Source organism: Salmo trutta, chromosome 3 (genome assembly GCF_901001165.1).
Source record: "Salmo trutta chromosome 3, fSalTru1.1, whole genome shotgun sequence".
Classification (NCBI taxonomy): domain Eukaryota; kingdom Metazoa; phylum Chordata; class Actinopteri; order Salmoniformes; family Salmonidae; genus Salmo; species Salmo trutta.
The window spans coordinates 54,574,324-54,599,224 of NC_042959.1; the positions used below are offsets into that span (position 1 = coordinate 54,574,324).

Sequence of the window (24,901 nt, forward strand, 5' to 3'; positions counted from 1 at the left end):
TGTGGCTGAAATAGCCAAATCCAGTGATTTTAAGGGGTGGCCACATACTTTTGTATATATAGCGTACATTTAAAAAAAGTTAGGGTGTGGATCAGAAAACTGGTCAGTATCTGGTGTAACCACCATTTGCCTCATGCAGCACAACATCTCCTTCGCATAAAGTTGATCAGGCTGTTGATTGTGGCCTGTGGAATGTTGTCCCACTCCTCTTCAATGGCTGTGCAAAGTTGCTGGATATTGGTGGGAACTGGAACAGGCTGTCGTACGCCTTGATACAGAGAATCCCAAACATGCTCAATGGGTGACATGTCTGGTGAGTATGCAAGCCATTTTCAGCTTCCAGGAATTGATTACAGATCCTTGCGACATGGGGCTGTGTATTATTAAGCTGAAACATGAGGTGATGGCAGGGGATGAATGGCATGACAATGGGCCTCAGGATCTCGTCACAGTATCTCTGTGCATTCAAATTGCCATCAATAAAATGTAATTGTACTCGTTGTCTGTAACTTATGCCTGCCCATACCATAACCACCATGGGGCACTCTGTTCACGTTGACATCAGCAAACCACTCGCCCACACGACGCCATACATGTGGTCTGCGGTTGAGGCCGGTTGGACGTACTGCCAAACTCTCTAAAACAGAATTTCCCTGCTTATGGCAGAGAAATTAACATTAAATTCTCTGGTAACAGCTCTGGTGGACATTCCTGCTGTCATGATGCCAATTACACACTTCCTCAAAACTTGAGACGTCTTTGGCATTGTGTTGTGTGACAAAACCTGCACATTTTAGAGTGGCCTTTGGTCCCCAGCACAATGTGCACCTGTGTAATGATCATGCTGTTTAATCATCTTATTGATATGTCACACCTGTCAGGTGGATAGATTATCTTGGCAAAGTAGAAATGCTCACTAGCAGGTAAGTAAACAAATTATGTGCAGAACATTTGAGAAATGTGTGCATATGGAACATTTCTGGGATTTTTAATTTCAGCTCATGAACCCAACACTTTACATGTTGCATTTATATTTTTGTTAAGTGTAGATGCTCTTTCAGATCTGGAGGAGAGGAGCTGTTCAAAACATTGAGCCTGTTTATGTGAAGAGAAGTAGATCTTACAGAGTAGGGGTAGGCAACCCTGTTCTGTTTCAGGCACCACACCTGACTAACTGAGCTGATTGATCAGTTCAGTGATTGCCTAAATTCAACACACCTGGTCTTCCAGGTCGGTTAAATCAAAAACATGAAGTGCTTGCGGCACTCCAGGAGCAGGGTTGCCTAACTCTGTTCTAAAGGGTGATGCTTTGTCATTACTGTATCTGTACTGCATGATCACTGTTTCCCTCCTCTACAGCTGCTCAGATGGCACAAAAAAAACACCCCTCCCCACCCAAGACATAATCGCCCCTCATCCCTCTCAATAACATCCTCCTGGTCAATCTCAATGGGCAGAGAAATCCCAAATACACACTTAATGTGTAGGTGTTGACCAATCAAATTGCATTTGGTCAACGTTAACCAACTGGTGTGGTGCAGCTCTGTAACAATGTAAATCCCCCAGACAGAAAAAAAAGTTATATTTTAATTTCACAATTTGGTATCAATTACAGATAGTACTACTGCTAATACATAATTCAGAAACAGTCACCCTCGTCTGTGCACACAGTAGGTAAGGATGGTGATGCAACTCCGTAAATATCCCTACACGTGATCTCAATCAAATCAATTGTGTAAAAGTTTGCCCAATGCTTAGATTAATAATTAATTAGATGGCAGAAAACAATTTATTCACCCACGCGAACAAACTTTACAGGCCTCCCGAGGGCGCGCTGTCGGCTGTCAAACGAGTCACCAGTAGCGTTAGCTTTAACAGGTGCTAACGTTACTTAGCGAGCTAACGTTAACGAACACAGGGCAACTTCACTTGATTTCCACTACCTAGCCACCATTTACTTTCGTATTACCATATACACCCGAAACGACGTTAATCCATAATTCTGCAACATGGAACGTTGTAAAATCAGCTTCAACGTTTGAATCAAGCGTAATGTCGTTAGCTAGCTTCTACTGTTAGCAGATATGGTAAATGCTTGCGAACACATTGCTGAATGATGCCAACCAACACCAGCAAGGTATCCATGGCAGCAAGGCAGGGTTGTTGACCTTACACTGATAGTAGGGCAGGCAGCTAGCAATTAGATAATCACATTAGCGTTGCCGAGTAATGCCAGTGACATCGTCTGTCAATAGCTATTAGTTAAGCGAACTTGGCTGGCTAGCTGCTACCACCAAAAACACCTAACCGCGAGTCCCGCGTTCATCCCCCCGCCAAACCCAGAGTTCTACCCTAGGTCGAACAAATATATCTTCAACCTTGGTTCTACGCGTCTGACTTCGTTAGCTAGTGTAGATGATGGTCGCTTTGCTAACTAATCGAGTAAATTAGCTACCTAAATTAACACACACCAAAGCTAACGTTAGCTAGTTGACTAGCTAGCTACTACGTTACACTTGCCTGGCTGAATAACTTTCTCGTGTCTTCGTCGATAGTGCTGGTCCTGCTATCGAGGAGCTAGTCGTGTACCGTCTTAACCTCCTTATTCTAGTAGCTTGGATTTAGCTCATTTAACTGGAAAAACTGACTACATCAACAGAACCATGTAACTACTTTGTTGCAGCAGCAGCGTGAATTGTCGACCTCTCACCCTTTACTTCATCCAAGACAGGAAAACATGAGGATATAGCGACACGCGCTGGATATATTACTGTAAACCACACAGTATTTTACCTTCATGACCAACAACGCCCACACTGGTGTTTATCTTAAATGTTTTGTTTTTGTTGTTGTATAACACAAGTCCAACCTAGTTAGGTCAGTTTCCATGTCGCTTGAGAAATTACCTATTCACCCAGGCTTCCTATGTCAGCTTTGCAATGCATGTGTCCGGTTGGTTCTAATGCAGAAATCCAATGTTCAATTCAATACCACTGATCCCAACCTGTTTCATGACCATAATCCAGCACCTTGGTTGTCCTAAATTGCAAACCTCCCGCCTGTGTGTTGAGCCCATAGAGATAGATAGATGACTCATCTTTCTAGCTGTGCCATTACAACTTCTATAACAGCATTGGCAGCTCCATTGAGGCAATCTCCATTTTGATGTAGTCCATTTTCTTCTTCGAGATTGGCTGATCCCTCCTGATGACCCGGTTGGACATGATTCCAACAAAGTCACCAGGAGGGATCAGCCAATGAAGTTGGAAGTTCCATGAGGTTGACTACTTTAAAATGTTGGAAGCCCAATGGCCCAATAGCTGCCCATGCTAATACAGCCTTTTGGCCACTAGAGGCCTCTATCATTCTCTGTTTGAGCTCAGAGAGCCATGTGACAGGTGAGGGACTGGAGATCGACACTGGGAAGGGAAGCAGAAAGGAGCCATCGAGGGCTTACAGGACTACACTGGATGTCCCCCTGGCAAAAAAAGGAAGCCCCCTTGTCGTGGACCTTGTACTGGAAGAGTTTCTTCTGGGTCTGCTGCCTGTCACATTGTCCTCGCCAGCACACTTCCACCTGAAACACACACAGTACGGTTCAGCTTAATGCGTTTAACAGGTCTCTCTTTTTCCACTCTCACACACAAAGAATGTAATCCATCTGACTTGTCCGTGGATGTCCCTGCAGTAGCCGGTGGGGAGACCCTGTACTTGGAGTGTGAGGCTGCACTGGTGTATAAGGCCCCTCAGCAGCCACTCTGAGCGTTCATCATCACTCTTCTTCTTCTTCTGCCTCACATCGCACCAACATCACCATGCTGCCCTGCAGATCAAAGAGAAAAGGGATAGTAGATAGAGGGATGTGTGTGATTATTTGAACGGAGACAGACAAAAGAGACAGTGAGCTTGTGATACCGTGCGCCTCCCATGTCACACCACTCATCCGCACACTCCACTAGCTTCCAGCCGAAGCTTGCATCCACTACAAAATCATGGTACTTGCCTACGGAGCAGCAAAAGGAACTGCCCATCTCTACCTTCAGGCTATGCTCAAACCCTACTCCCCAACCCTGTAAATAGCCCATCCAATCTACCTCATCCCCATACTGTATTTATTTATTTATTTATTTATCTTGCTCCTTTGCACCCCAGTATCTCAACTTGCACATTCATCTTCTGCACATCCTACCATTCCAGTGTTTAATTGATATTGAAATGACTTTGCCACCATGGCCTATTTATTGCCTTACCTCTCTTATCCTACCTCATTTGCACATGCTGTATATAGATTTTTCTACTGTATTATTGATTGCATGTTTGTTAATTCCATGTGTAACTCTGTGTTGTTGTATGTGTCGAACTGCTTTGCTTCATCTTGGCCAGGTCGCAGTTGCAAATGAGAACTTGTTCTCAACTAGCCTACCTGGTTAAATAAAGGTGAAATAAAAATAAAATTCAAAAAACAGAGCACTCTGTTCAGCTTCCTCTGGTCTCTTGGCCCTCCCACCCCTACACCACAGCAACTCCCGCTCATCCCAGTCCAAGCTCTTCTCTGTCCTGGTACCCCAATGATGGAACCAGCTTCCCCCTGAAGCTAGGACAGCAGAGACCCTTCCCATCTTCCGAAAACATCTAAAACCCTACCTCTTCAAAGAGTATCTTAAAACATCTAAAACCCTACCTCTTCAAAGAGTATCTTAAAACATCTAAAACCCTACCTCTTCAAAGAGTATCTTAAAACATCTAAAACCCTACCTCTTCAAAGAGTATCTTAAAACATCTAAAACCCTACCTCTTCAAAGAGTATCTTAAAACATCTAAAACCCTACCTCTTCAAAGAGTATCTTAAAACATCTAAAACCCTACCTCTTCAAAGAGTATCTTAAATCATCTAAAACCCTACCTCTTCAAAGAGTATCTTAAAACATCTAAAACCCTACCTCTTCAAAGAGTATCTTAAAACATCTAAAACCCTACCTCTTCAAAGAGTATCTTAAAACATCTAAAACCCTACCTCTTCAAAGAGTATCTTAAAACATCTAAAACCCTACCTCTTCAAAGAGTATCTTAAAACATCTAAAACCCTACCTCTTCAAAGAGTATCTTAAAACATCTAAAACCCTACCTCTTCAAAGAGTATCTTAAAACATCTAAAACCCTACCTCTTCAAAGAGCATCTTAAATCATCCCACAGCCCTTCCTACTTTGAGGAAAAATGTACTTACTATGACTGTAATGTGGTTGTCCCACCTAGCCATCTTAAGATGAATGCACTAACTAAGTTGCTCTGGATAAGAGCGTCTGCTAAATGACTCAAATGTAACTGTAAAATGTGATAGACTGTATTATCTGACCTGCAGCTCGGAGCAGACAGTGGCTCTGCAGTAATGACTGAAGTCCTGTGCTGCCCCACACTGACCCCCAGACTCAGGACCACACTGACCCCCAGACTCAGGACCACACTGAGGTCATCCACCAGGAGCACAGGGGGACCCCACTCCTCACCTCCACCTACTGCCGACCTTACATTGTCCCGCACAAAGTCATATAGACCCCGCAGGCCAGAACTGGGATCTCTGTGGAGGTGGAGGGGAACAGAGAGATGGAGAAAGATTGAGGGGCGAGGGATGAGAGACAAAGAAAGAAAGGGGACATAGAGGGGGAGATAAATTAAGGGGGAAGAGATATTTTCAGATTCATATTATCATTAACTGCTTTGATTACATCAGAAAAAAAGGTGTATGAGTGTGTCAAACAATACAGGCCGGATTCCCGGAACCAGATCAAGTCTATGATATTCTAGGACCAAAATGCACTTTCAATGGAGCTTCTGCACTGAATGAACATGCTTTTTAGTCCAGGAGTAGGCTTGATCAGAGTCAATGCCACAGACAGGTACCTGAGGAAGTCCACTGCCCGGGTTCCTTTGCTGGACTCCCCCTGAAGCAGTACCCCCAAGGATTCCTTTAGTCCCTCTATGAACACCAGCTGCCCTTTCTCCCTTGCCTGGGCCAAACTCACACCCTGATTAACATGGAGCACAGTGAAAGAACCCATACAACATGTAGTTAATACATCTCCACCAGGCAACAGCAAACCATACACAACTGTAAAGACACATTTACTTGCACAGTATGTATAAGAGTGGCTGGGGGAAAGTTTAACCCAGCGTTTTGGAGGATAAGGATACTCACCAACCGTTGACTGATTGCACTGTAGTGACTGAAGGACTGCACAAGAACCAGGAAACACACCTTACAGCCTGCTGTAAATCACACAAACATTTTTGAGCACGTCTGGCCTCACCAGATTTAATTTTTGATCACTTATGAGAGTGCATCAAAGTAGTACACAACTTGGCACCATATGTTCCTTCTATTACTGACTGTCATTGTTTTTCACCTAACAGTACAATCAACAGCAATAAGAGGGCACGGTGTTACGCACAAGTTTCAGTCAACTAGACATCAGCCCACTCACATAAATCCTCACCTCGTAAATAAAAGGAGAGGAAATAGTGAATGAGGAAGGACGCGTCTGTCTGTTTGTCAGACACCAAGATAAACTCTCCCTGCAGAGAACAGACATAAATCCACAAATGTTAGGATTAGGCATAGGGATTTAAATTGGTAACGTTTAGGGGTGAGGTTAGGGTTACCGGCTTGAAGTTGTCGGGACTAGTATTGAGTATACTGTTGAGCTCTGCAAACATCTTGAGAAGGGATGAAGACTTATCTCATACGAATCTTTGGGATGTCTTCTGGTGAGTTGCTATCTTATAGCTACCTAGTTAGCTAGATAAATACTAACATCGATTGATATAAATTACTTTATTAATAACTAGCTAGACATCTTAACCAATGACTGTATATATGAACGCTTAACACTCCCAGAAAAATGTATTTAGCTAGCGCAGACTGCCGTGGGAGGCTATGAAGTTGGCTAGATTGTTGACACGAATTTTAGCGTTATCCAGGACAAACCCCAACAGCTCAGAGTATTTTTTTTGTCAATAATAACCACATTGTTTAAAACAATTCCGCATTCATAGCTATTTCATTTTCTGAATGTTTGTTGTGAAAAAGTAGCATGGGTGCACGACCGTAGTTTCTACTGCACGAAGACAGGGACAATCTGAGCATGTGAGCAGCGTTTCGACTTCTTCCTTGATGAGGTTTAACGGCGGTTGGCATCCAATAAATGTTGCATTACCGCCACCTACTAGACTGGAGTACAACTCCCTTATACTTTGAAAAAATAAACAAATACCTTACTATCTAACACTACACTCACAAAAAAATCCCTCTACTCCACTATTTAAATCTATTTAGTCCTACCTCAGGCCAACAACCTGAAAGGATGGGACACCACCACTTAACACACCCTGTAACTCTTCTGATGTCAAGTCTCACACACCCAAATACCTCTCTGCAGCTGCCACCACAACCTCAATTTTCTGCGACTTACGTTCCATCCCTGCAGTACAGTTTATAACCATTGCTATAAATGCTAAAAATCCAATCTTACTGAAACATATATCATTTGTTGGCCTATCCCTCTGTACTGGTACTCTACTACTCACACCACTCCTCTCAGGATCCCTCCCCCTTGACCCATTTTCCTCTCCTTTCTTTACTGCCTCAGCATATGACAACTTCTGCACTACTCTAACCCTGGAAACCTCAACCTGCCTCTCACGCACGGGACATTTCTGATCCCCAGCCCCATTGGCACACATACAATTAACACATACCACTACTTTCCCCAATGCTACACATTTGTCTCATGCCCTTCTGCACACTTCTCACACCTAGGAACCTCTCTCCTACACACTGCTGCCACATACCCATAAGCTTGACACCTGTAACAACATAATGTATTCGGCACAAAAGCTCCTACAGGATAATTTATATATCCTAACATCACTTTGTCGGGCAAAGACTCAACATCAAAACTCAAAAGAACAGACAATGACACTTCTGTTTTGCCACTCACGCCACCCTGTCTGCGTCGTACCAAACGACGAGTATCACAAACACCATCAATCTTCCCCTTCAGTTGGTCAACTTTTACATTTACTGCTACCCCCAGTAATCACTCTTTTCAATGACGTCCTTTTCTTGAGAGCAAAACAATTCACATTTCTTGCCCCCATTTCGTTAAACGCGGAGCGCCTTCTTCCTCTAACCAACAGAAATACAAACAATTATCACAAGACCACTTCTGGTTACCCTCACCGATTCAACAGCACCCAACTCTGTTTTCACCCACCCTGAAACCACAAATGGATCAGCCAAAAGGCAAGGGTCTACTTTTTCCAAAAACTTCACTACTACTGTCACAGACTCATCTTTATCCTGACCCTCGGTGCATGGCCCGGGCTCCGAGAACTTTACCACACCTACCAGCTCCGATACTTCGACCTCATTCACTTCCATTTCTCCTCCAGTCTTCAGCTCACTCTACTCACACTTTTTACCATTCTTCTTTAAAGGAAGGGTTAGCTAACATGGTTAGGGTTTGGGGAAGGGTTAGCTAACATGCTAAGTAGTTGGAAAGTCGCTAAAAAGTAGTAAGTTGCTAAAATGCTAAAGTTGTCCGTGATAAGATTCAAACTTCCAACCTTTGGGTTGCTAGACGTTTGCGTTATACACCTACCCATCCTCCCCTAACAACCACCCTACTTTAGTTTTTGCCTAAAGTAACCATATGTCTTATGAAACCTACAAAACGTAACCTATCACACTCATTTGAGTGTTGCATATTTTCAGTTACTATGTTATGTCTAGTCTATGAAACCAGGCTGCAACTACACATTCCTTTGTCTCATGCCCTCCTGTACACTTCTCACATCTAGGAATCTCCTTCCTACACACTGCTACAATATGACCGTAAACTTGGCACCTAAAACACCGTAATAGGTTCGGGACGAAAGCGCTCATGGTGCTTGTTATTCTAACAACCGCTAACAAGCCATACCTCTGGTTCGTTCAGCCATTCCTATGGGGTAAATGAATGAGTAAAGAATGGGGTTTTGGGATAAACGCTGAAAATAAGGTCTGAGGTTAACACAGGTTTAGGAGATCTTATATATATATATATATATATATATATATATCAGTCCGTTAACATGACCTTTATGAATTATGAAGCCTTTATGTGCTTGTTAAGATTACATGAATGCAAAAAAAATCTCTAAAAACTGATGATTATCTCCAGTTGCGTGCAGTTTTATAAATAATCTCATGCTATTCTAACATTTTTCCATGAGGCTGAGAGAAAATGTTGCTGTTTTAAAGCTAATCTTCTGCAATTCTACACAAATTGCCACATATGTCACTGCATGTAGAAAATTCTAGGAAATGTTCAGTAATTGACACAAGCTGTCTCCAATCAATCAATCAATCAATGTCTGGTTGTGTGTTTGGGGGGGGGGGGGGGGTCAAGTGGTATACTACAAATCAGCATCAATGAGTTAGCCAGCTAGCTAAAGATAAACAACCAGAAATAACGACACATTTTCTTATTCATTAAGATGAGTAAACGTAAATATGGGTTTTTGGTTGTGGAGTCAACTATATCATGCCAATTTCAAAAATATAAAGTTAGTTCAGAATATTTATGCAAGATACAGTAGCTGACTAACTGATCTTGCTTTGTTGTATACCCCTCTGAGCCAGGGGAGGCTGAGTTCTGTAAATCTTGATTGTACAAAACCTATTATTTGAACTCACAGACGTAAGAAGCTTGTGGGAACATCAGCGTGGAAGATCCGCCCATAAAATTATGTTTTTTTTTGGTCTAAAAGACAACTGAGGAAGGTTTCGATACATCAACTTCTGGGTTATTGGCCCAGTGTGCTTCCTCTGCGCCATTCTGCTACAAACCACTCAGATTGACCCAAACCAACAATCCATGGCTTAGAAAGAAAGTGCCTTATCCATTAGGCCACTGGGGCTTGATGACACAAGTACAGACTGTATGAACTGAAAGAAGCAGGGAAACTGTGATCCCCTGTTCCATACACTTCCATTGCTGTATGTGTTCGTTCTGTGGTCCTGTGGTTATGAATAGAAAAGTAATCTTTAGATAGCCACACAGAAACCCACAAGAAACAGTTCATGTTAACAGAGAAATTGTTTTACTTTATTGTATAGACACAATTATTTTGTTTATATCATAAAAATATAAGCATTGAGTATAATTTCAGTTATTACAGTGCATTCGAAAAGTATTCAGACCCCTTTACTTTTTCCACATTTTGTTACTTTATAGCCTTATTCTAAAATTGATTTTTTTTTAAACGTTCCTCATCAATCTACACACAATGACAAAGCAAACTGTTTTTTATAAATTTTTGGACATTTATAAATGTTTAAAACTGAAATATACATTTACATTAGTATTCAGACCCTTTACTCAGTACTTTGTTGAAGCACCTTTAGCAGCGATTACAGCCTTGAATCTTCTTGGGTATGACGCTACAAGCATGGCGAACCTGTATTTGGGGAGTTTGTCCCATTTTCTTTTCTGCAGATCCTCTCATGTTCTGTCAAGTTGGATGGGGAGCGTCGCTGCACAGCTATTTTTAGGTCTCTCCAGAGATGTTCAATCGGGTTCAAGTCAGGGCTCTGTCTGGGCCACTCAAGGACATTCAGAGGTATTTCAGTTTATTTATAATTAAGAAATTGGCAAACATTTCTAAAAACCTGTTTTCGCTTTGTCATTATGGGGTATTATGTGTAGATTGATGAGGGGGAAAAAAGTTTTTTATCCATGTTTGAAAAATGTGGAAAAAGTCAAGGGGTCTGAATACTTTCCGAATGCACTGTATTTGTTCAATATATCCATGGTGAAATAAGATTTTTGTCCTTTTAGAATGTTCAATGGTAGCTGCTCGAGCGACTGTTTGTTTTAAAATCAAGTATCCTCATTGTGTCTGAGACTACACACTTGAGTTGTGTCACATTCATTTGCCAGTGTTCAAGTTTGTAGCGCATTTACAGCCACTGTTACGTAACTAACTATAGTATCCACCAGATGATGTGAGGTAGTATGAAATCGCGGCGACCAGTAACCTAAATAGTCTGAAATAGCTTACTCTCCCAGATCAGCAAAATAGATGAAGGAGAAGAGAAAAGAAAGCCATTTTGGACTATTGAAATACAGACCAGGATTTTTGATGAATATTTCAGCTGCACAGTTATGGAAGAATCCACCTTTTATGTTTTGCAACTCGCCAAAAACCCACTGACGATGGATAAAAAGTTCAGTATGACTCTGTCCATATGAGTATTATTTCATTGTTTGTCAGTACGTTCTTTCAGTCTCCAGTTCCAGTACATTGCACACTCTGTTTTAGCATGTATACTGCATGTCAGTATACTCCTGTACAGTGATAGAGGTGTGGCGATGTTTGACCCTGGGCTTAGGGAGTGCACACCTTGGCTGTCCGTGGTCGTGTCCTATAACCACTGGGGTCGATGGTCGGTAAGGACCGTGTACTAAGGGGGCTGTACATAGGACAGGGTTGCGAAGGGGGGTACATGTCATCCTCCCACCTCAGTACCTTACCCCTGGGCCTGGCCCCTATCCGGTTGACAACAGGAGCTTTGGGCAGGGCTTTGGGCACCTTGTAGAGGTACACGTCATAGTGGATCAGGGGACTGCAGGGGGGCCTTGGCTTGGCGTTTTTGGGACGGTAGAGCTCCATCTCGATGGTCACCTCGCCCTGTAAGAGCACACGCACAGACACACACACACACACACATACAGTACAGGGTTGGGGAGGAACTGATTACATGTAATCAGTACATGTAATCTCATTAAATAAAAACTGTAACTGTAATCTGTTACGTTACAAGAAATATATTCCACTCAGATTACAGATACTTTTTAAAAACTAGATGATTACTTCTTGGATTGCTTTTAAATTCAGAAAGGATGCAAAACAAATACATTATGACACCTTTCTGTTTACTCAATGACATTCAATTAAGCCTTGAAAAAAGGTGAAAGTTTAAGTTTGTTCCACCTGAGCGAGTCTGACCACAAATCAGAGACCACTATGATAACACACTAAAATGTGTTTGATGGATCCTTTTTGTCTCTTCTAATGCCTCTTAAGAGGAAAGTAATCCAAAAGTAACTGAAAGTAATCCGATTTATGTTATTGAGTTTGGGTAATCCAAAAGTGTTACTGATTACAATTTTGGACAGGAGGTAACTAGTAACTGTAACGGATTACATTTAGAAAGTAATGTATCCCACCCTACACATACACACACACACACACACACCAGCTCATAGACACACATCTGTGTGGTTACTTATACCTAAAACGGTTTTCTACAGAATTGAAACTCCAACATAAAGTTTCTTAATAGGGCATTGGGCCACCACGAGCCAGAACAGCTTCAATGCACCTTGGCTTAGATTCCACAAACGTCTGGAACTCTATTAGAAGGATGCGACACCATTCTTCCAGTGGAAAACATTGTCTCAGGCGCCACTACAGAATCTCCCATATTGGGTTTTATATATAACGCTAAGCATGATTGGATGTGAATTGCTTAATTAACTCAGGAACCATACCTGTGTGGAAGCACCTGCTTTCATTATACTTTGTATCCCTCATTTACTCAAGTGTTTCCTTTATTTTGCCAGCCCTTTCCTTCTCCCCTAACCTCCATTTCAGCCGTACATTGATCTACACAGGATAACCCATCAGAGAAAGGCCAAACTCTGTGGTGTGAATCACTTTATCTTTTTCCCCTCCCTCCTTTCTTCGGGGAAAAGGGGGAGTAGGATTGGCCTCAGCGTGGTAACGTATGGGCACATTTCCATCAGAAAGGCTTCTCTGATCATCGTCTGCATTCCAGACGTCCTCATTAATAAACCAGAGTAATGGCAAAATGGTTCAATCAGACATAACTCATCCACCCACACCCTGCCTTTACGTTTCAACACTGCTTCCCAAGCTACTCTGTGAGCTTTTCTGCAAGTGTGTGTGTGTGCGTGCGTGCGTGACTGCGCATGCAGGCGTGCATGTTTGTCTGTGTATATATGTGTTTGCGTTGGCCAATCCTGAGGCACCCTGTGGAATTCACACACCATCGTTCCACCACATCCTCAGCCAATGACAGTGTGCGGATGAATCCAACATCCCAGCAGGCTTTGGGAGGCAGAGAACAATCTTGGCACGCCCTATTTGTGCCCTCTCTTCACCCCCTGCCCCTCTCTCCCTACCTGAAGTGTGCCCTTCCTCTCTCCTCTCCAGATCAATGATTTGGTAAAGGTGAGCAGGAGTGCATTCCTTGTCAGAACGTTGTAAAAGCGCTATAAGAACACAAAGTGGTATTTAGGTCAGCTAAAGAGAGAGAGGGAGTAATGTAAGGGAGTTATGTGGAATCAGAGTGTATTTAACGTCAACATTTCATGTTTTCCTTAGATGACATTAAATCTGCATAATGCATTCTTGATTTTATGTATCTATTATACATCATTTCCTGAGTCTCAGTACAACGCGATACAGTCTGGCTGTTGTAATCGTGTGTGTAAGAAAGGAATAGAGAGAATGGTGAGGTCATTGAGTTGGTCCTCTCAAGCTTGGACCGTAGCGACATAATTGGTTTCCATGGCAACGGCGCCCCCTCTGTCTGAGGCTGCATTTGTAAAGACCCTCCAGCAACAGGGAGGAGAGGAGCGATGGGAGAGAGATAGAAGAGAGAGAGGACTGGTGGAACGATGTGAGAAAAAAAATCTAGAGAGAGAGTGGTAATAAGCTAGAAAGAGAGGGGGAGAGGTTGATGCCAGAAAGAGATATAGAAAGAACAAAAGGGAGCAAAATGGAAAGAGGGAGGGGTGGGAGGGTGTATGAAAATATATTTAGAGCGGGCGAGCGGGTTTTAGAGGAATAGAGATAGACGTCTATCTCAGTGCCCAGCTCTCTCAACCACACCATCACCTCTTGTCCTGTGGTGTGATGGACACTGTCCTCTCTCTTCCCAGAGACAAGCCTGAACACACACACACACACTCACATGCACACAGAAACACACGCACAGTCCAACCCAGAGTGGCCCCCAGGGAAGGGAGGCTTTCTGGTTGAGTCCTCAAGTGTCAATACAGTCATTGGTGTTGATTGGAGATAAAGTGGAAAATTAAAGAGATGTGGGTAGAAACATAACAGATACACTGGAGAGTTCTTGGGTCTGCTAAAATGCCAAAGAACAATCCCTAATGTAACGGACGTCAAGCTGTTACTTAGCAAGTACCACTTTCTCCTGATTGGTCTCACACCAAGGCTCGAACCCAGGCACAATTGAGGAGCAAGTTGTTGAGCTATAGCTCATGCAGGATGATTGATTTTATATTCTCTGTCCATCCCAAGGACACACAAATGTTTTAGCTTTACATATTCTTCAGTGTGTGTGTGTGTGTGTGTGTGTGTGTGTGTGTGTGTGTGTGTGTTTGTGCAAAGCCGTTAGCACTCATGGTTCAAAGGAGAAAACCTGTGTTGTCTTGCATACCGGCAACATAAGAGACTAGAGGAGAGATGGAGAGAAAATGTGTTAATTGCTGTTGTAGCCGCTTGCCTGCTGTTCATTCCCATAGCCAAACTTTTCCTCTGTAGTAGTTTGAATATTTCTCTGTCCCTATTGATGGGAAAGGGGTCCTCCATCCCCCATCCACCCAACCAAAGGCCCCACAGCTTAAGGGCCCTACAATACCAGACTCTGTCCAATCAGTCTAGAACTCTCTCAATGATCACTCCGACAAAGGCATGGCATCGGAGAGGCCTTCTTCGAGACTCATTGAGAATGCAGGACGGTATGAAAAATGATGTGTGAACGGGGAATGTAACAGAGGGTGGGTGGGTGTATGTGTAAGAAAGAAAGAGAGTTATGTGTTTGTTTGGCCTTCTGAATAAGGCTCTTTCTGGCATGAGTGGTGAGAGAAGAGTTTTTGTTTTGTGTGTTTCAGCTGCAGTTCTGTGAGAAAGCGAACTACAGGATCCATGCAAGGTGTGTGTGTGTGTGTGTGTGTGTGTGTGTGTGTGTGTGTGTGTGTGTGTGTGTGTGTGTGTGTGTGTGTGTGCAACCTAAGGAGCTATCAAGCTGTAATAAGCCATGCAAGAGTTTGAGAGGGAAAGGGACAGTATAGTTCAGGAAAACACAGGGACAAAGGTGTCATGTTAAAAAGGTTTATTTCAACAACTGTTAGATTTTGTTCTCTGTTTTGAAGTCTGTATTCCCAAAAAAGTACAAAATAAAACAAGTACATCAAAGGATTAGAAATCACATCAATGAAAACGAAGACACAATGTGTTGTTTCTTTTATATCAATCCAAGCATTTTTTTCATATATTTATACATACTCACTTAATTAGTCAGACAAACATCGAAACCTCTCAGTAACTTTTATATTTTTTTACAATGTTTAACTTCTTTTTTTAAACTCCATATGATTATTTTCTTTTTACAAAATACACCAATGCAGGCAGGGGAATTATGAGTGTATATGTGAGTGTGTGTGTGTGTATGTACATATATATGTGTGTGTTTGTGTGTCTGTTTGTGTTTTCTGGTGTGTGTATGTGCGTGCGGGCAGGGGGTAAGGGGGAGCAGAGTGACAGCAACGAAGGGGCAGGGCAGCGAGGCAGGGGGGCGTGATTGGGCGTAAGGGGTTGCTATAGGCGGTGGCAGGTCAGGGAGGAGTTTCACCTGGGGTGGTGTGTTTTTTTTTTTTTTTTTCAGCGGCATTGCCCGCTTGGTGGCAGTGTTGCCGTGTTGTAGACGGTGGTTGGCTGGTGGTAGCAGTTGTAGGCGTGGTGGCTGGGACAGAGAGCAGGACTGGAGCTCTCTCCCGACCCAGGCTTCTACATCATGTTGTTCTGCAGTGAGTTTACCTCAGAGGAGTTCTCCTCGCCCAGTACCTTGTGGTTCTCGTGTTTGGGGGTCAGGGAGTTGTGGATGTTCAGGGAGTCGTCCTCCTTGGGCACCGGGGCCTTCACGGGGTCCTCCAGCTTGTTCTGGGCATTAGGATCATCCTGCCAGGGACGGACGGACGGACGGACGGACAGATGGACGGAGAAAACACGGTTAGGCCCACCCAGTCAGACCGCCCAAAACGGTTATAAACCAAACCCTCCCACTAGTCTACCATGTGGTCTTTTGTTGCGTCCTGTTATAGGGATCGTCACAGCATCAGCCAATAGATGGCCTTCAACCTCTGAAAATATCCATTTATAGCCCCTTATAGACAGACCACTGCTATTGCATATTGTCATTCCCCTTAAAGAGATGAGAATATTTGAAATACCCCCCTAACATCTCAAGATATTAGACCCTCTAAAAATATATATAAATATCCCCAAATCCCATATTATCCTCACACTACCTGACTATCCGTCAATGGAAGAGAGCAGTGAGGAAGCTAACCGTTTAAAAAAGACCCATTGTACAGTGGCCGCGGCTACCCAATTGTTTCAACATCATGCTTGCTTTGCACATTTGTTTTGGTTGAAGGGACATAGAGGTGATTGGAGAACTGTATGAGCGACCCCCTCCCACCTTTCATAACCCACCAACAAGCACCCCATCCAGGCCAACCAGGAAGCGCATGCATATCCACATGCAAGAACCCCAGAGAATCCAGAATCCCCCTCCCACTATCACTCATCCAGCCCTCTTCACCTCGCTACTGTCCCAATTAAAACAGAATGAGCCGTGTCGTTATTGGCATTAAACACATTGTCTGTGGAACCACCTTCATACATACCTACAGTACAGCTGGAGCTGGAAAAACAAGGCATTAGGAGACAACTCTGTTTCACTTCAATTCATCCTTTTGGCTGCATTTAATTAAGGTCAAGACAAATAATGGATTGGCATTCATTTGAATCTGTTTTTCCCAGTCTGTTATCCTCATTAATATTGCATAGCTTCATCGACCCTGCTGTGTTGAGGTAGAAGTGTCTGTCTGTGCTCAAGCTGACTGACAGACACACGCATGCATACACACATACATACAAACACACGCGCATATACACACATGTGCACGCACGCACGCACGCAAGCACACACACAGGCACGCGCACACACCGCAGACCCTGAGGGCTGTGCCATTACGAAACAGAGCTGAATGCTTGTTATTCAATGGCACACAAAAGGGATGGCGAGAGCATTTACCCATTGGCTGATGGCCTAGATAGTAACTTCGGGCAGGACGTGGGGATACGTCACTTCCATGGTTACAGGATAGGGGCCATCTTTCCTTCCGTCAGCGTGAAACTGGAAAATGTGTTGTTGGCTGTTGTTTTTCATTGTATTGGGGAACGAGGGTGAGAGGGACTTTACGGGGAGTTTGTGGAACAGAGATATACGAGGTGTTGAGATGAAGATGAAACATGGAGAGATCTTTGTATCCTTCCTGCTGTGTGTGTGTGTGTGTGTGTGTGTGTGTGTGTGTGTGTGTGTGTGTGTGTGTGTGTGTGTGTGTGGTGGAGGAAGGACACGAAGAGGGTGGGACAGGACTGAGTCAAACGATTTGTTACAGATAGAGAGCCTCAATGCTCTTCACTGGCATGGCACAGTACAGTATGGCTCAGCACAGCACAGCAAAGCACAGCCTACAGGGCAGGACTGGACAATAGGGACACCGGTACTGTACATCCTGGCCTTTATTCCACAGCACAGGACTGGCAGTATTATGAAAACATGTCACAATGTATCAGTATAACCCTATCATAATCACTTCATCAATTTCATTTTAATTCAATCAATACAGAGCACATAAACATATACATGTATTCATTACTCTAAATATAGACTTTTACTTATCATTACAATTTTGTCAATTGACTGAGTTAGAATGGAATTGACACAAGCCATAGTTAAATATATACTGTAAACCAGCATGGTCCATAAAAGGACAGGTATTAATGTTGATAGGAGATTAAGGGTAAACGGGTAAGCGGATACAATCCACTGTACTCAGTCCATATCATGCTGAAAATAAAGAAACTATTCTCCCTACAACAATATTTCACTTTCTAGTTGTATTATCTGTGTTTCTGCATATATGATAGTGTTTTTATGCATGTTGGAGTGTGTACAGTTTCTGACCGTGTGTTTATCTGAAGAGAGAGAATCTGTCTAGTGAGATTTCTCGGGTTTCAGTCTACTGCAGCGTTTTCTCTTCTGCTAAGAACTCATGTGGGAAGGGTCGATATCCCCTTTCTGAAGGACACTACAAGGACAAAAGCGTGCTGCTACTGGACTGCTACAACGTTTATCTCTGTGCCATTTAACCTAGATAAAAGTGTACATTTCATATTTTAAATGATGTTTATTTCGTAGTTGTTATTTTAAGAGCCCACAATATGGAAAGATATGGATCATGTCTAAAATCAGCATTTACTCGAATCCGGAAATTATCCATTAAGGGGTAATGGCTAACTTAACTTATAAACTGACTTTAGATCAGAACTTAGGAGTAACAGCACTAGGTTCTGACTAGTCAAGTTTGGGGCTGTGGATTGGTCCGTTGAGTTGAGAGAGGGTGACTGACAGGGTCACAGTACAATGAGAGCCGTTTAAGGGAGGGGGGGCGGGCCATCTGAGGGGGTTTATCTTACCTCACTGTCGGGCTCCTCTTTGGTCTTACACTCCCAGGTGTATCTGCTCATGGTTTTCTGGGGGGGGGGGGGGGGGGCAGGAGGAGAGGGTTATACTCCTCAAAGATGCATAACATCCTCAAACAGAGAGAGCGAGAGAGAGAGAGAGAGAGAGAGAGAGAGAAAAACAGAGAGTGACAGAGAAAGAGATAGTTGGATAGAAACCAAGAGAGTTGGCGGTAGAGAGAGAATGAAAAAGCAGAGAGAGAAGACCTACGAAGGGGAACTTCCTAAGGATGATATCTGATATTCCCAGCTCACATTGCGAGGTAGAGACTGTGCCCATATAAGGACGCTGAAGGATTTGTCTCAGTAACTATGGTGCTTTGTGGCTTTGACATTACCATAGTAAATGTTGGATGAAATATTTCTGAGGGTACCGTGTTGACATAGAAGCACAAGGGTTTTAGCTCATGAACTAGACGGAGGGATTTGAGGTATTGGTATTATTAGTTTGTGTTTTCTGAGCTTTTTTTAGTGAGAAGTATGTTTCTATGGTGTTGGCTGTTCTCTGCAGATGAATCCACATAGTATTTTAATGGACCTTTTCTCCAGATACTCTACACTGGTGCTCTAACATAAAATCGACTCGTATGGATAGAGAGATGTACTAACACACTGACTGTAGACCTGTGGGTCTAAACGGCGAACCCAGGTTGAGACTCAAAGAGCAGAGCGATCCTGTTTCAGAGATTAGAGGATGTCTGGAAGATGAGGGTGTTATATGGTGTTTTATTTGGTTGTGGATGGTATTGGGTTATGGTGACGGTTAGTAGTGTTCTGATAGCACAATCACCTAACTGTCTCATGTTATGAAGCACTGCGATATGATGCCCCCCAAGTTGTCACTATATTATATTTACAGGAACATTATCGCAATTACCCAGAAGGAAGAATAATGCAAAATCAACTAACTACAAACAAACCAAAAAACGAGCAAAAGAAATCTAAGTGAAGCAATTTGCTTGTGGTTCTACCAAGTATGATGACCAGAACCAGTTGATGAGTTGTTAGAATGTGGTACCACATCTTATGCCGTAGCACTACTTCTACTCATGCTGCTATGACCATGTTAGCGCTATGCTACCCCATGCTTCCGTTAGTTGTGCATCTAGGTCTATACTCTCCCTCGCCACCTACAGGCAGCAGGGGGATGTTGCATCTCAGATGCTTATCCTGACTTAATAGCCCCGCCCACCTTACACACATCTCGCACACCATCCTCTAGCAACCTGGTAATAACCCCATAAACAAAATATATTTCATGCCCCCAGATTCCCCACCCACCCAAAGCCCTATTATCGACCAATCAAGAGACCTTCACTTTTCCAAGCTATCCAGCCCAAGTCAGGATAAACGAGTGCAACGGACGGACAGGAGGCAGAGCGACGGACAGGCTGCTGCAGTGGCTGACATGGCCACCGGGAGGGGCACCATGTGAGCGATAGAGCAGGCATGCAGTGACATACCGATGCACAGGTGATTTAAAGGGAGAGCAGATCAGGAATAGATGGGGTGGAGGGGGTTGCAGTGAGGGCTATAGGAGTTCTCTCTTGGTCAAGTCTTAGCCAGGACAGAACTGACCACACCAATGGGTCAGGCAGATGTATAGGTAAGATCAACTTATTTCCTTGCTCCATCTTTCACATTTATAAGCATTTCGCTACACTCACAATAGTATCTGCTAACGGTGTGTATGTGTATGTGACCAATACAATTTGATTTGATCTGCAGTGTGTGTGTGTGTGTGTGTGTGTGTGTGTGTGTGTGTGTGTGTGTGTGTGTGACCAAGTACGATCAATAGCTAACAAAAAAACTCAACCAATAACTGACAATGAGGCAATACACAGTAAAGACTTTACAGCCACGTTGTTGCCTTGGTAACAGAGTTGCCTCAGTAACCAACCAGGTGCAGTGCTATGCCTGCCTATCTGGTTGTAGACTTGTCCCATAGCGAGAGAGAACGCCCCCACTGTAACATCCCGCCTTGTAACCCCAGAGAGGTGACACTCAAGCCCATGCGGAGGAGGGAAGGAAGAAAAGGGTGAGAGAGAGACGAGAACCACGTTACCTGACAGATAATGTTATCATAGTAAGCCAAAGCACGGGCATGAGGGACGTTAGGAGGGGTGTCGCACAGTTTCCTTACATTTGGGTGGGAGCCCTCAGCGATGGTGGACAGGGAGAAATTATCATTGTGCTGCTCCGATGGAGGCCGGTACTTACTGCTGGGAAGAGGAGGAGGACAGGGAGGGGACCAGAGACGAGAGGAAGGGAGGACAGGGAGGGGACCAGAGACGAGAGGAAGGGAGGACAGGGAGGGGACCAGAGACGAGAGGAAGGGAGGACAGGGAGGGGACCAGAGACGAGAGGAAGGGAGGACAGGGAGGGGTCCAGAGACGAGAGGAAGGGAGGACAGGGAGGGGACCAGAGACGAGAGGAAGGGAGGACAGGGAGGGAACCAGAGACGAGAGGAAGGGAGGACAGGGAGGGGACCAGAGACGAGAGGAAGGGAGGAGACCAGAGACGAGAGGAAGGGAGGACGGGTAAAAGAGGATTAAACGAGGAGGAAAGTAGGAGGGGTCACATTGTGGAGGAAAAGGAGTGTCGACGGGGAAATGGAAAAAGAGGGATGCAGCGAGAGGTGGAGAGAAGAGAAAAAGAGCGATGAAGGGAGAATAGGGAGGACAAAATCAGGATTCAAGGACGAGGGGAAAGTATGTGAATACGGGGGTAAATGAGGTGGAGAGAGGAGGAAGGAGGGAGAAAAAAGCAAGAGAGAGCAGCGTTAGTTACAGTATAGTGCAAGTGTAAGACTTCAGTTTACAGATGATAGACGGACAGATACCCTCTGTAATGCAACAAATCAGCTGTGAATCAAAACTAGACTACAGCTATGGCCACTTTGACACCCAATCCTGGGTTACATTCAATAGGCTACACTGTATAGCCAAATGTTTTGCAACTGAAAACGAAAATGAAAGTTACTTTCCAAACAGACAACAATGACTCACCATTGACCTTCCATTGAAGCACTGTGATTCACTTTGTGTACCCAATTAAAAACTTGGAGAAACTTGATATCCAAAACAGACTTCCCAAACAGTCATTTGTCATTTTGTGTTATTCCAGAAACATCTGCTGGCTGGAAAGAGTCTCTCAGTTTCTCTGTCTCTTCTCGATCTCCTTCTCTCCCTGTCCTCATCATATCCATAGTTAAACATCCTCTGAACTAGACCCATCAGTACAGCCCCAGCAGTTCCTACTACTGTCTGATTGAGATGCCTCTCCAACATTTATATTTAATCAGTTCATATGACAGGCCAATCAAAGCTCAAGTAATGAGGAGGGAGAGTGTGCTAGAGAGATGGAGTAGAGAAATAAATAAATAAATAAATAAATAAATAGGGAGACAGAAAGAAGTTGACAATATTGATTATAATTATGTTAATTATGTTAGTATTGTAAATCTCCAAAGTAAGCTTTGGCAATATGTGCATTGTTACGTCATGCCAATAAAGCACATTTAATTGAAAGGAGGATACTGCAGGGCTTGGATACTGATTGTGTGTGTTATTTATGTCCATAATTTTGAGAGAGAGAGAGGTGTGGTTTCTAAGCCGTGGTACAGGGGAAACGGACTAAAGTCAGGATGTGTCAGTTTTAATCTGCCACTTCAGGAAGAACACACACTCTCCTCTCTGCAAAGATAACGTTACCTGCATCTCTCTCTCTGTCCTCTGCCATTCACTTTCTGCCACTCTTGTCACACCTCTCGCTTACTCTCTCTTTCCCTCCCTCAATCCCTACTATTTTTCCTTCCCTTTCTCCCCCTTTCATGACCTCTCTCTTTCTCCCCCTTCCCCCAGCACCTCCCTTCCTCCATCTCTCTCTCTCTCTCTCTCTCTCGCTCCATCTTTCTCTCTGCCTCTCTCTCTCTCTGACAGGGAAGCAGACCCCATCTTGACTGCGGCACATACACTGTGCAGCCCACTGCAATTATCTGCAGCAGACGGAGGGAGAGAGAGGTGGGCGTCTCATGTATACATGAGCCTCATCAGCAGTGCCCTATACACACACACACACGCGCGCACATGCACACACTCGTTCTCCCTCCAACAACATGTCCTTCCAACAACAACTGAGTTTCTCTCTTTCCTATTCCTGCCCTCCCTCCGCTCACCATCCTCTACACATTTCCACTCTCTCTCTCCTTCACTCCTCCGCCCCTCCGTTTTCCTCTGTTTCATTCTGCTCTCTTCTGCTCCACTTCTGTTTCTCCTTCCTCCTCGAACCACTTGATGAGGCGGCGGTGTCTCTCCCATACTGCATGCTGTCCATCCTCACCCCCCGTCCTCACACACACACACCCCCCTCAGGTCGCACAGCTGTATGTAGGTCAACTTCGCCTCCCCTGCCTTGTCTCCCCCTCCCCTCCCCTCTCATACACTCCTGATCAGACTGCCCTACTTTCAGCTGGAGCCAGAGCAGCAATGACATCACTATTTTCAGCTAGCACCGCGCGCTAGCCATCAGCACGCGATCTCCCGCACTGACTGCTCCACTTTTCTTCTTCATCATCATCATCATCATAATGCTAACATCATCATCCTCCGCTAAGAAATGTGCATTGCTGATGGAAGCATCCACACTCATCCACCCTCCTACATGACTTCACTGTTGCTAGGCAAAACGACAGGCGAAGGCACAGCAGCATCTCATACCTCACTCGTTCTAGCTATGCTCATCCCGTTCTCTTTCAATGCAAACTCAATCCCTCCCTTTTCTCTCTCTCTCTGCTTTATCTCTTCTCTCTTTTTGCGTTTCCTCTCTCATTTATCTTGTCATCGTGTTTTACCCCCCCCCCCTCCTCCTCCTCCTCCGCATTCCTTCATTGTCTCCTTCGCTCATTTAATATCCTCCCCCCTTTATCTGATCCATCCGATTCTCCCCCTCTGTCTATCCTGTCTATCGCCTCTTCTCTTTGTCACCCACCCCCCATCCTCCTCTTTCCAGTCCAGCCTCCCTCCCTCTTCCCTTCCCTCTCTCAGCCTCTTCTCTCCCCTAAGTCATCCACAACCTTCTCAGGTATCTCTAGCTTCACCTCTCTTCCTCCTCCTCCATCTCCTGTCCTTTTATCCTGATCCTTTGTTCACTCCCACTACTCTCTCCACCAGCCCCAAGGTTTCACCCTGAACGGAGCTTTGTTTCAATGGAAGTAGTTGTAATGTAGTTGGAACTCACAGACCACACGTCCAATACTCATGTAATACTCCAATCGAATACTAAATATGTTCATTTTCAATAGTGCTAGAAATGCTTATTTCACATACATATGCTGTGAGAATACAAGAGCTCAAAAACCTGTCTATCTGCTGCCTGGTTTTTCTAGTCCATAAGCTCACCTGCGTTTGCGCAGCCAGTTTTCCATGGGTTCTATGATCTATGGTTGCACTGCCTGGTTTCTCCTGGTTTTCTTGTACCTTTGTGCGAACTGGTTTTATCTGGTCCATAAACTCCCCTATATTTGTGCAGGTTTCCCCAGGTCCACGCTGTAAGCTCACCTGCGTTTGCGCAGCTTGCTGTTCTCGGTCTTGAGCACGTGAAGCTTCTTGGCGAAGCAGACGATGATCATGAAGAGCAGCAGCACCATGAGGGCCGACGCCCCGATGGTCAGACACAGCACCTGGAACTCTGTCACCACCGACTCACAGCGGGAACCTTTATGCCAGATGTAGTCCTGGACATTACATCTGCATGGAGGAGGGATGGAGAGAGAGGAGAGAAAAGGAGAGGAGAGAAAAAGAAGACGAAGATGAAGAGGGGAAGTAGTAGTAGTGGAAACGATGAGGCATGTGTAATGGAATACGGAGAGGAGAGGGAAGAGCAGCCAGGGAAACATCGACGGGTGACAGATGAAATGGCCAGATAAGGGAAGAGTGGAGAAAGGCCATGAGAGGAGGGTAAAGGGAAACAAATCAAGGATGGAAGAGGGTTTATTCACCAAACGTAACACTTCAACAAAATTGTGTGTGTATCTCTGTCTGTGTGTGTATCTCTGTCTGTGTGTGTATCTCTGTCTGTCTGTCTGTGTGTGTGTGTGTGTGTGTGTGTGTGTGTGTGTGTGTGTGTGTGTGTGTGTGTGTGTGTGTGTGTGTGTGTGTGTGTGTATCTCTGTCTGTGTGTGTATCTCTGTGTGTGTGTGCAGGCTCTAAATGATTT

At 44.2% G+C, this 24,901-nt stretch overlaps 2 protein-coding genes and 1 pseudogene across 12 annotated transcripts in view; all 3 read right to left on the reverse strand.

Annotated features, from left to right (window-relative positions):
- Positions 1-3,201, reverse strand: part of LOC115179100 (sterol regulatory element-binding protein cleavage-activating protein) — a 36,902-nt gene extending 33,701 nt beyond the window's left edge. The window contains exon 1 of one of the 2 annotated variants that reach the window (XM_029740401.1): positions 2,907-3,201. The gene's annotated coding sequence lies outside the window, so the exon portion shown is untranslated. Of the gene's footprint in view, positions 1-2,520; positions 2,855-2,906 lie in introns of those variants that run through there. The other variant, XM_029740392.1, reaches the window with a different exon arrangement.
- A 23-nt stretch (positions 3,202-3,224) lies between these two features.
- On the reverse strand, positions 3,225-6,750 carry LOC115179185 (elongator complex protein 6-like; annotated as a pseudogene).
- An 8,441-nt stretch (positions 6,751-15,191) lies between these two features.
- LOC115179134 (chondroitin sulfate proteoglycan 5) overlaps positions 15,192-24,901 on the reverse strand; it is a 29,296-nt gene continuing 19,586 nt past the window's right edge. For 2 of the 10 annotated variants that reach the window (XM_029740421.1, XM_029740496.1), the window contains exons 3-5: positions 24,244-24,432; positions 20,751-20,907; positions 15,192-16,051 (exon numbers count right to left, since the gene is read on the reverse strand). In XM_029740421.1, coding sequence (XP_029596281.1) covers positions 15,881-16,051; positions 20,751-20,907; positions 24,244-24,432 — 517 coding nt within the window. In that variant the 3' untranslated portion in view covers positions 15,192-15,880. Of the gene's footprint in view, positions 16,052-17,192; positions 17,295-18,640; positions 18,698-20,750; positions 20,908-24,243; positions 24,433-24,901 lie in introns of all 10 variants that reach the window. The other 8 variants (XM_029740476.1, XM_029740447.1, XM_029740439.1 and 5 more) reach the window with 8 other exon arrangements.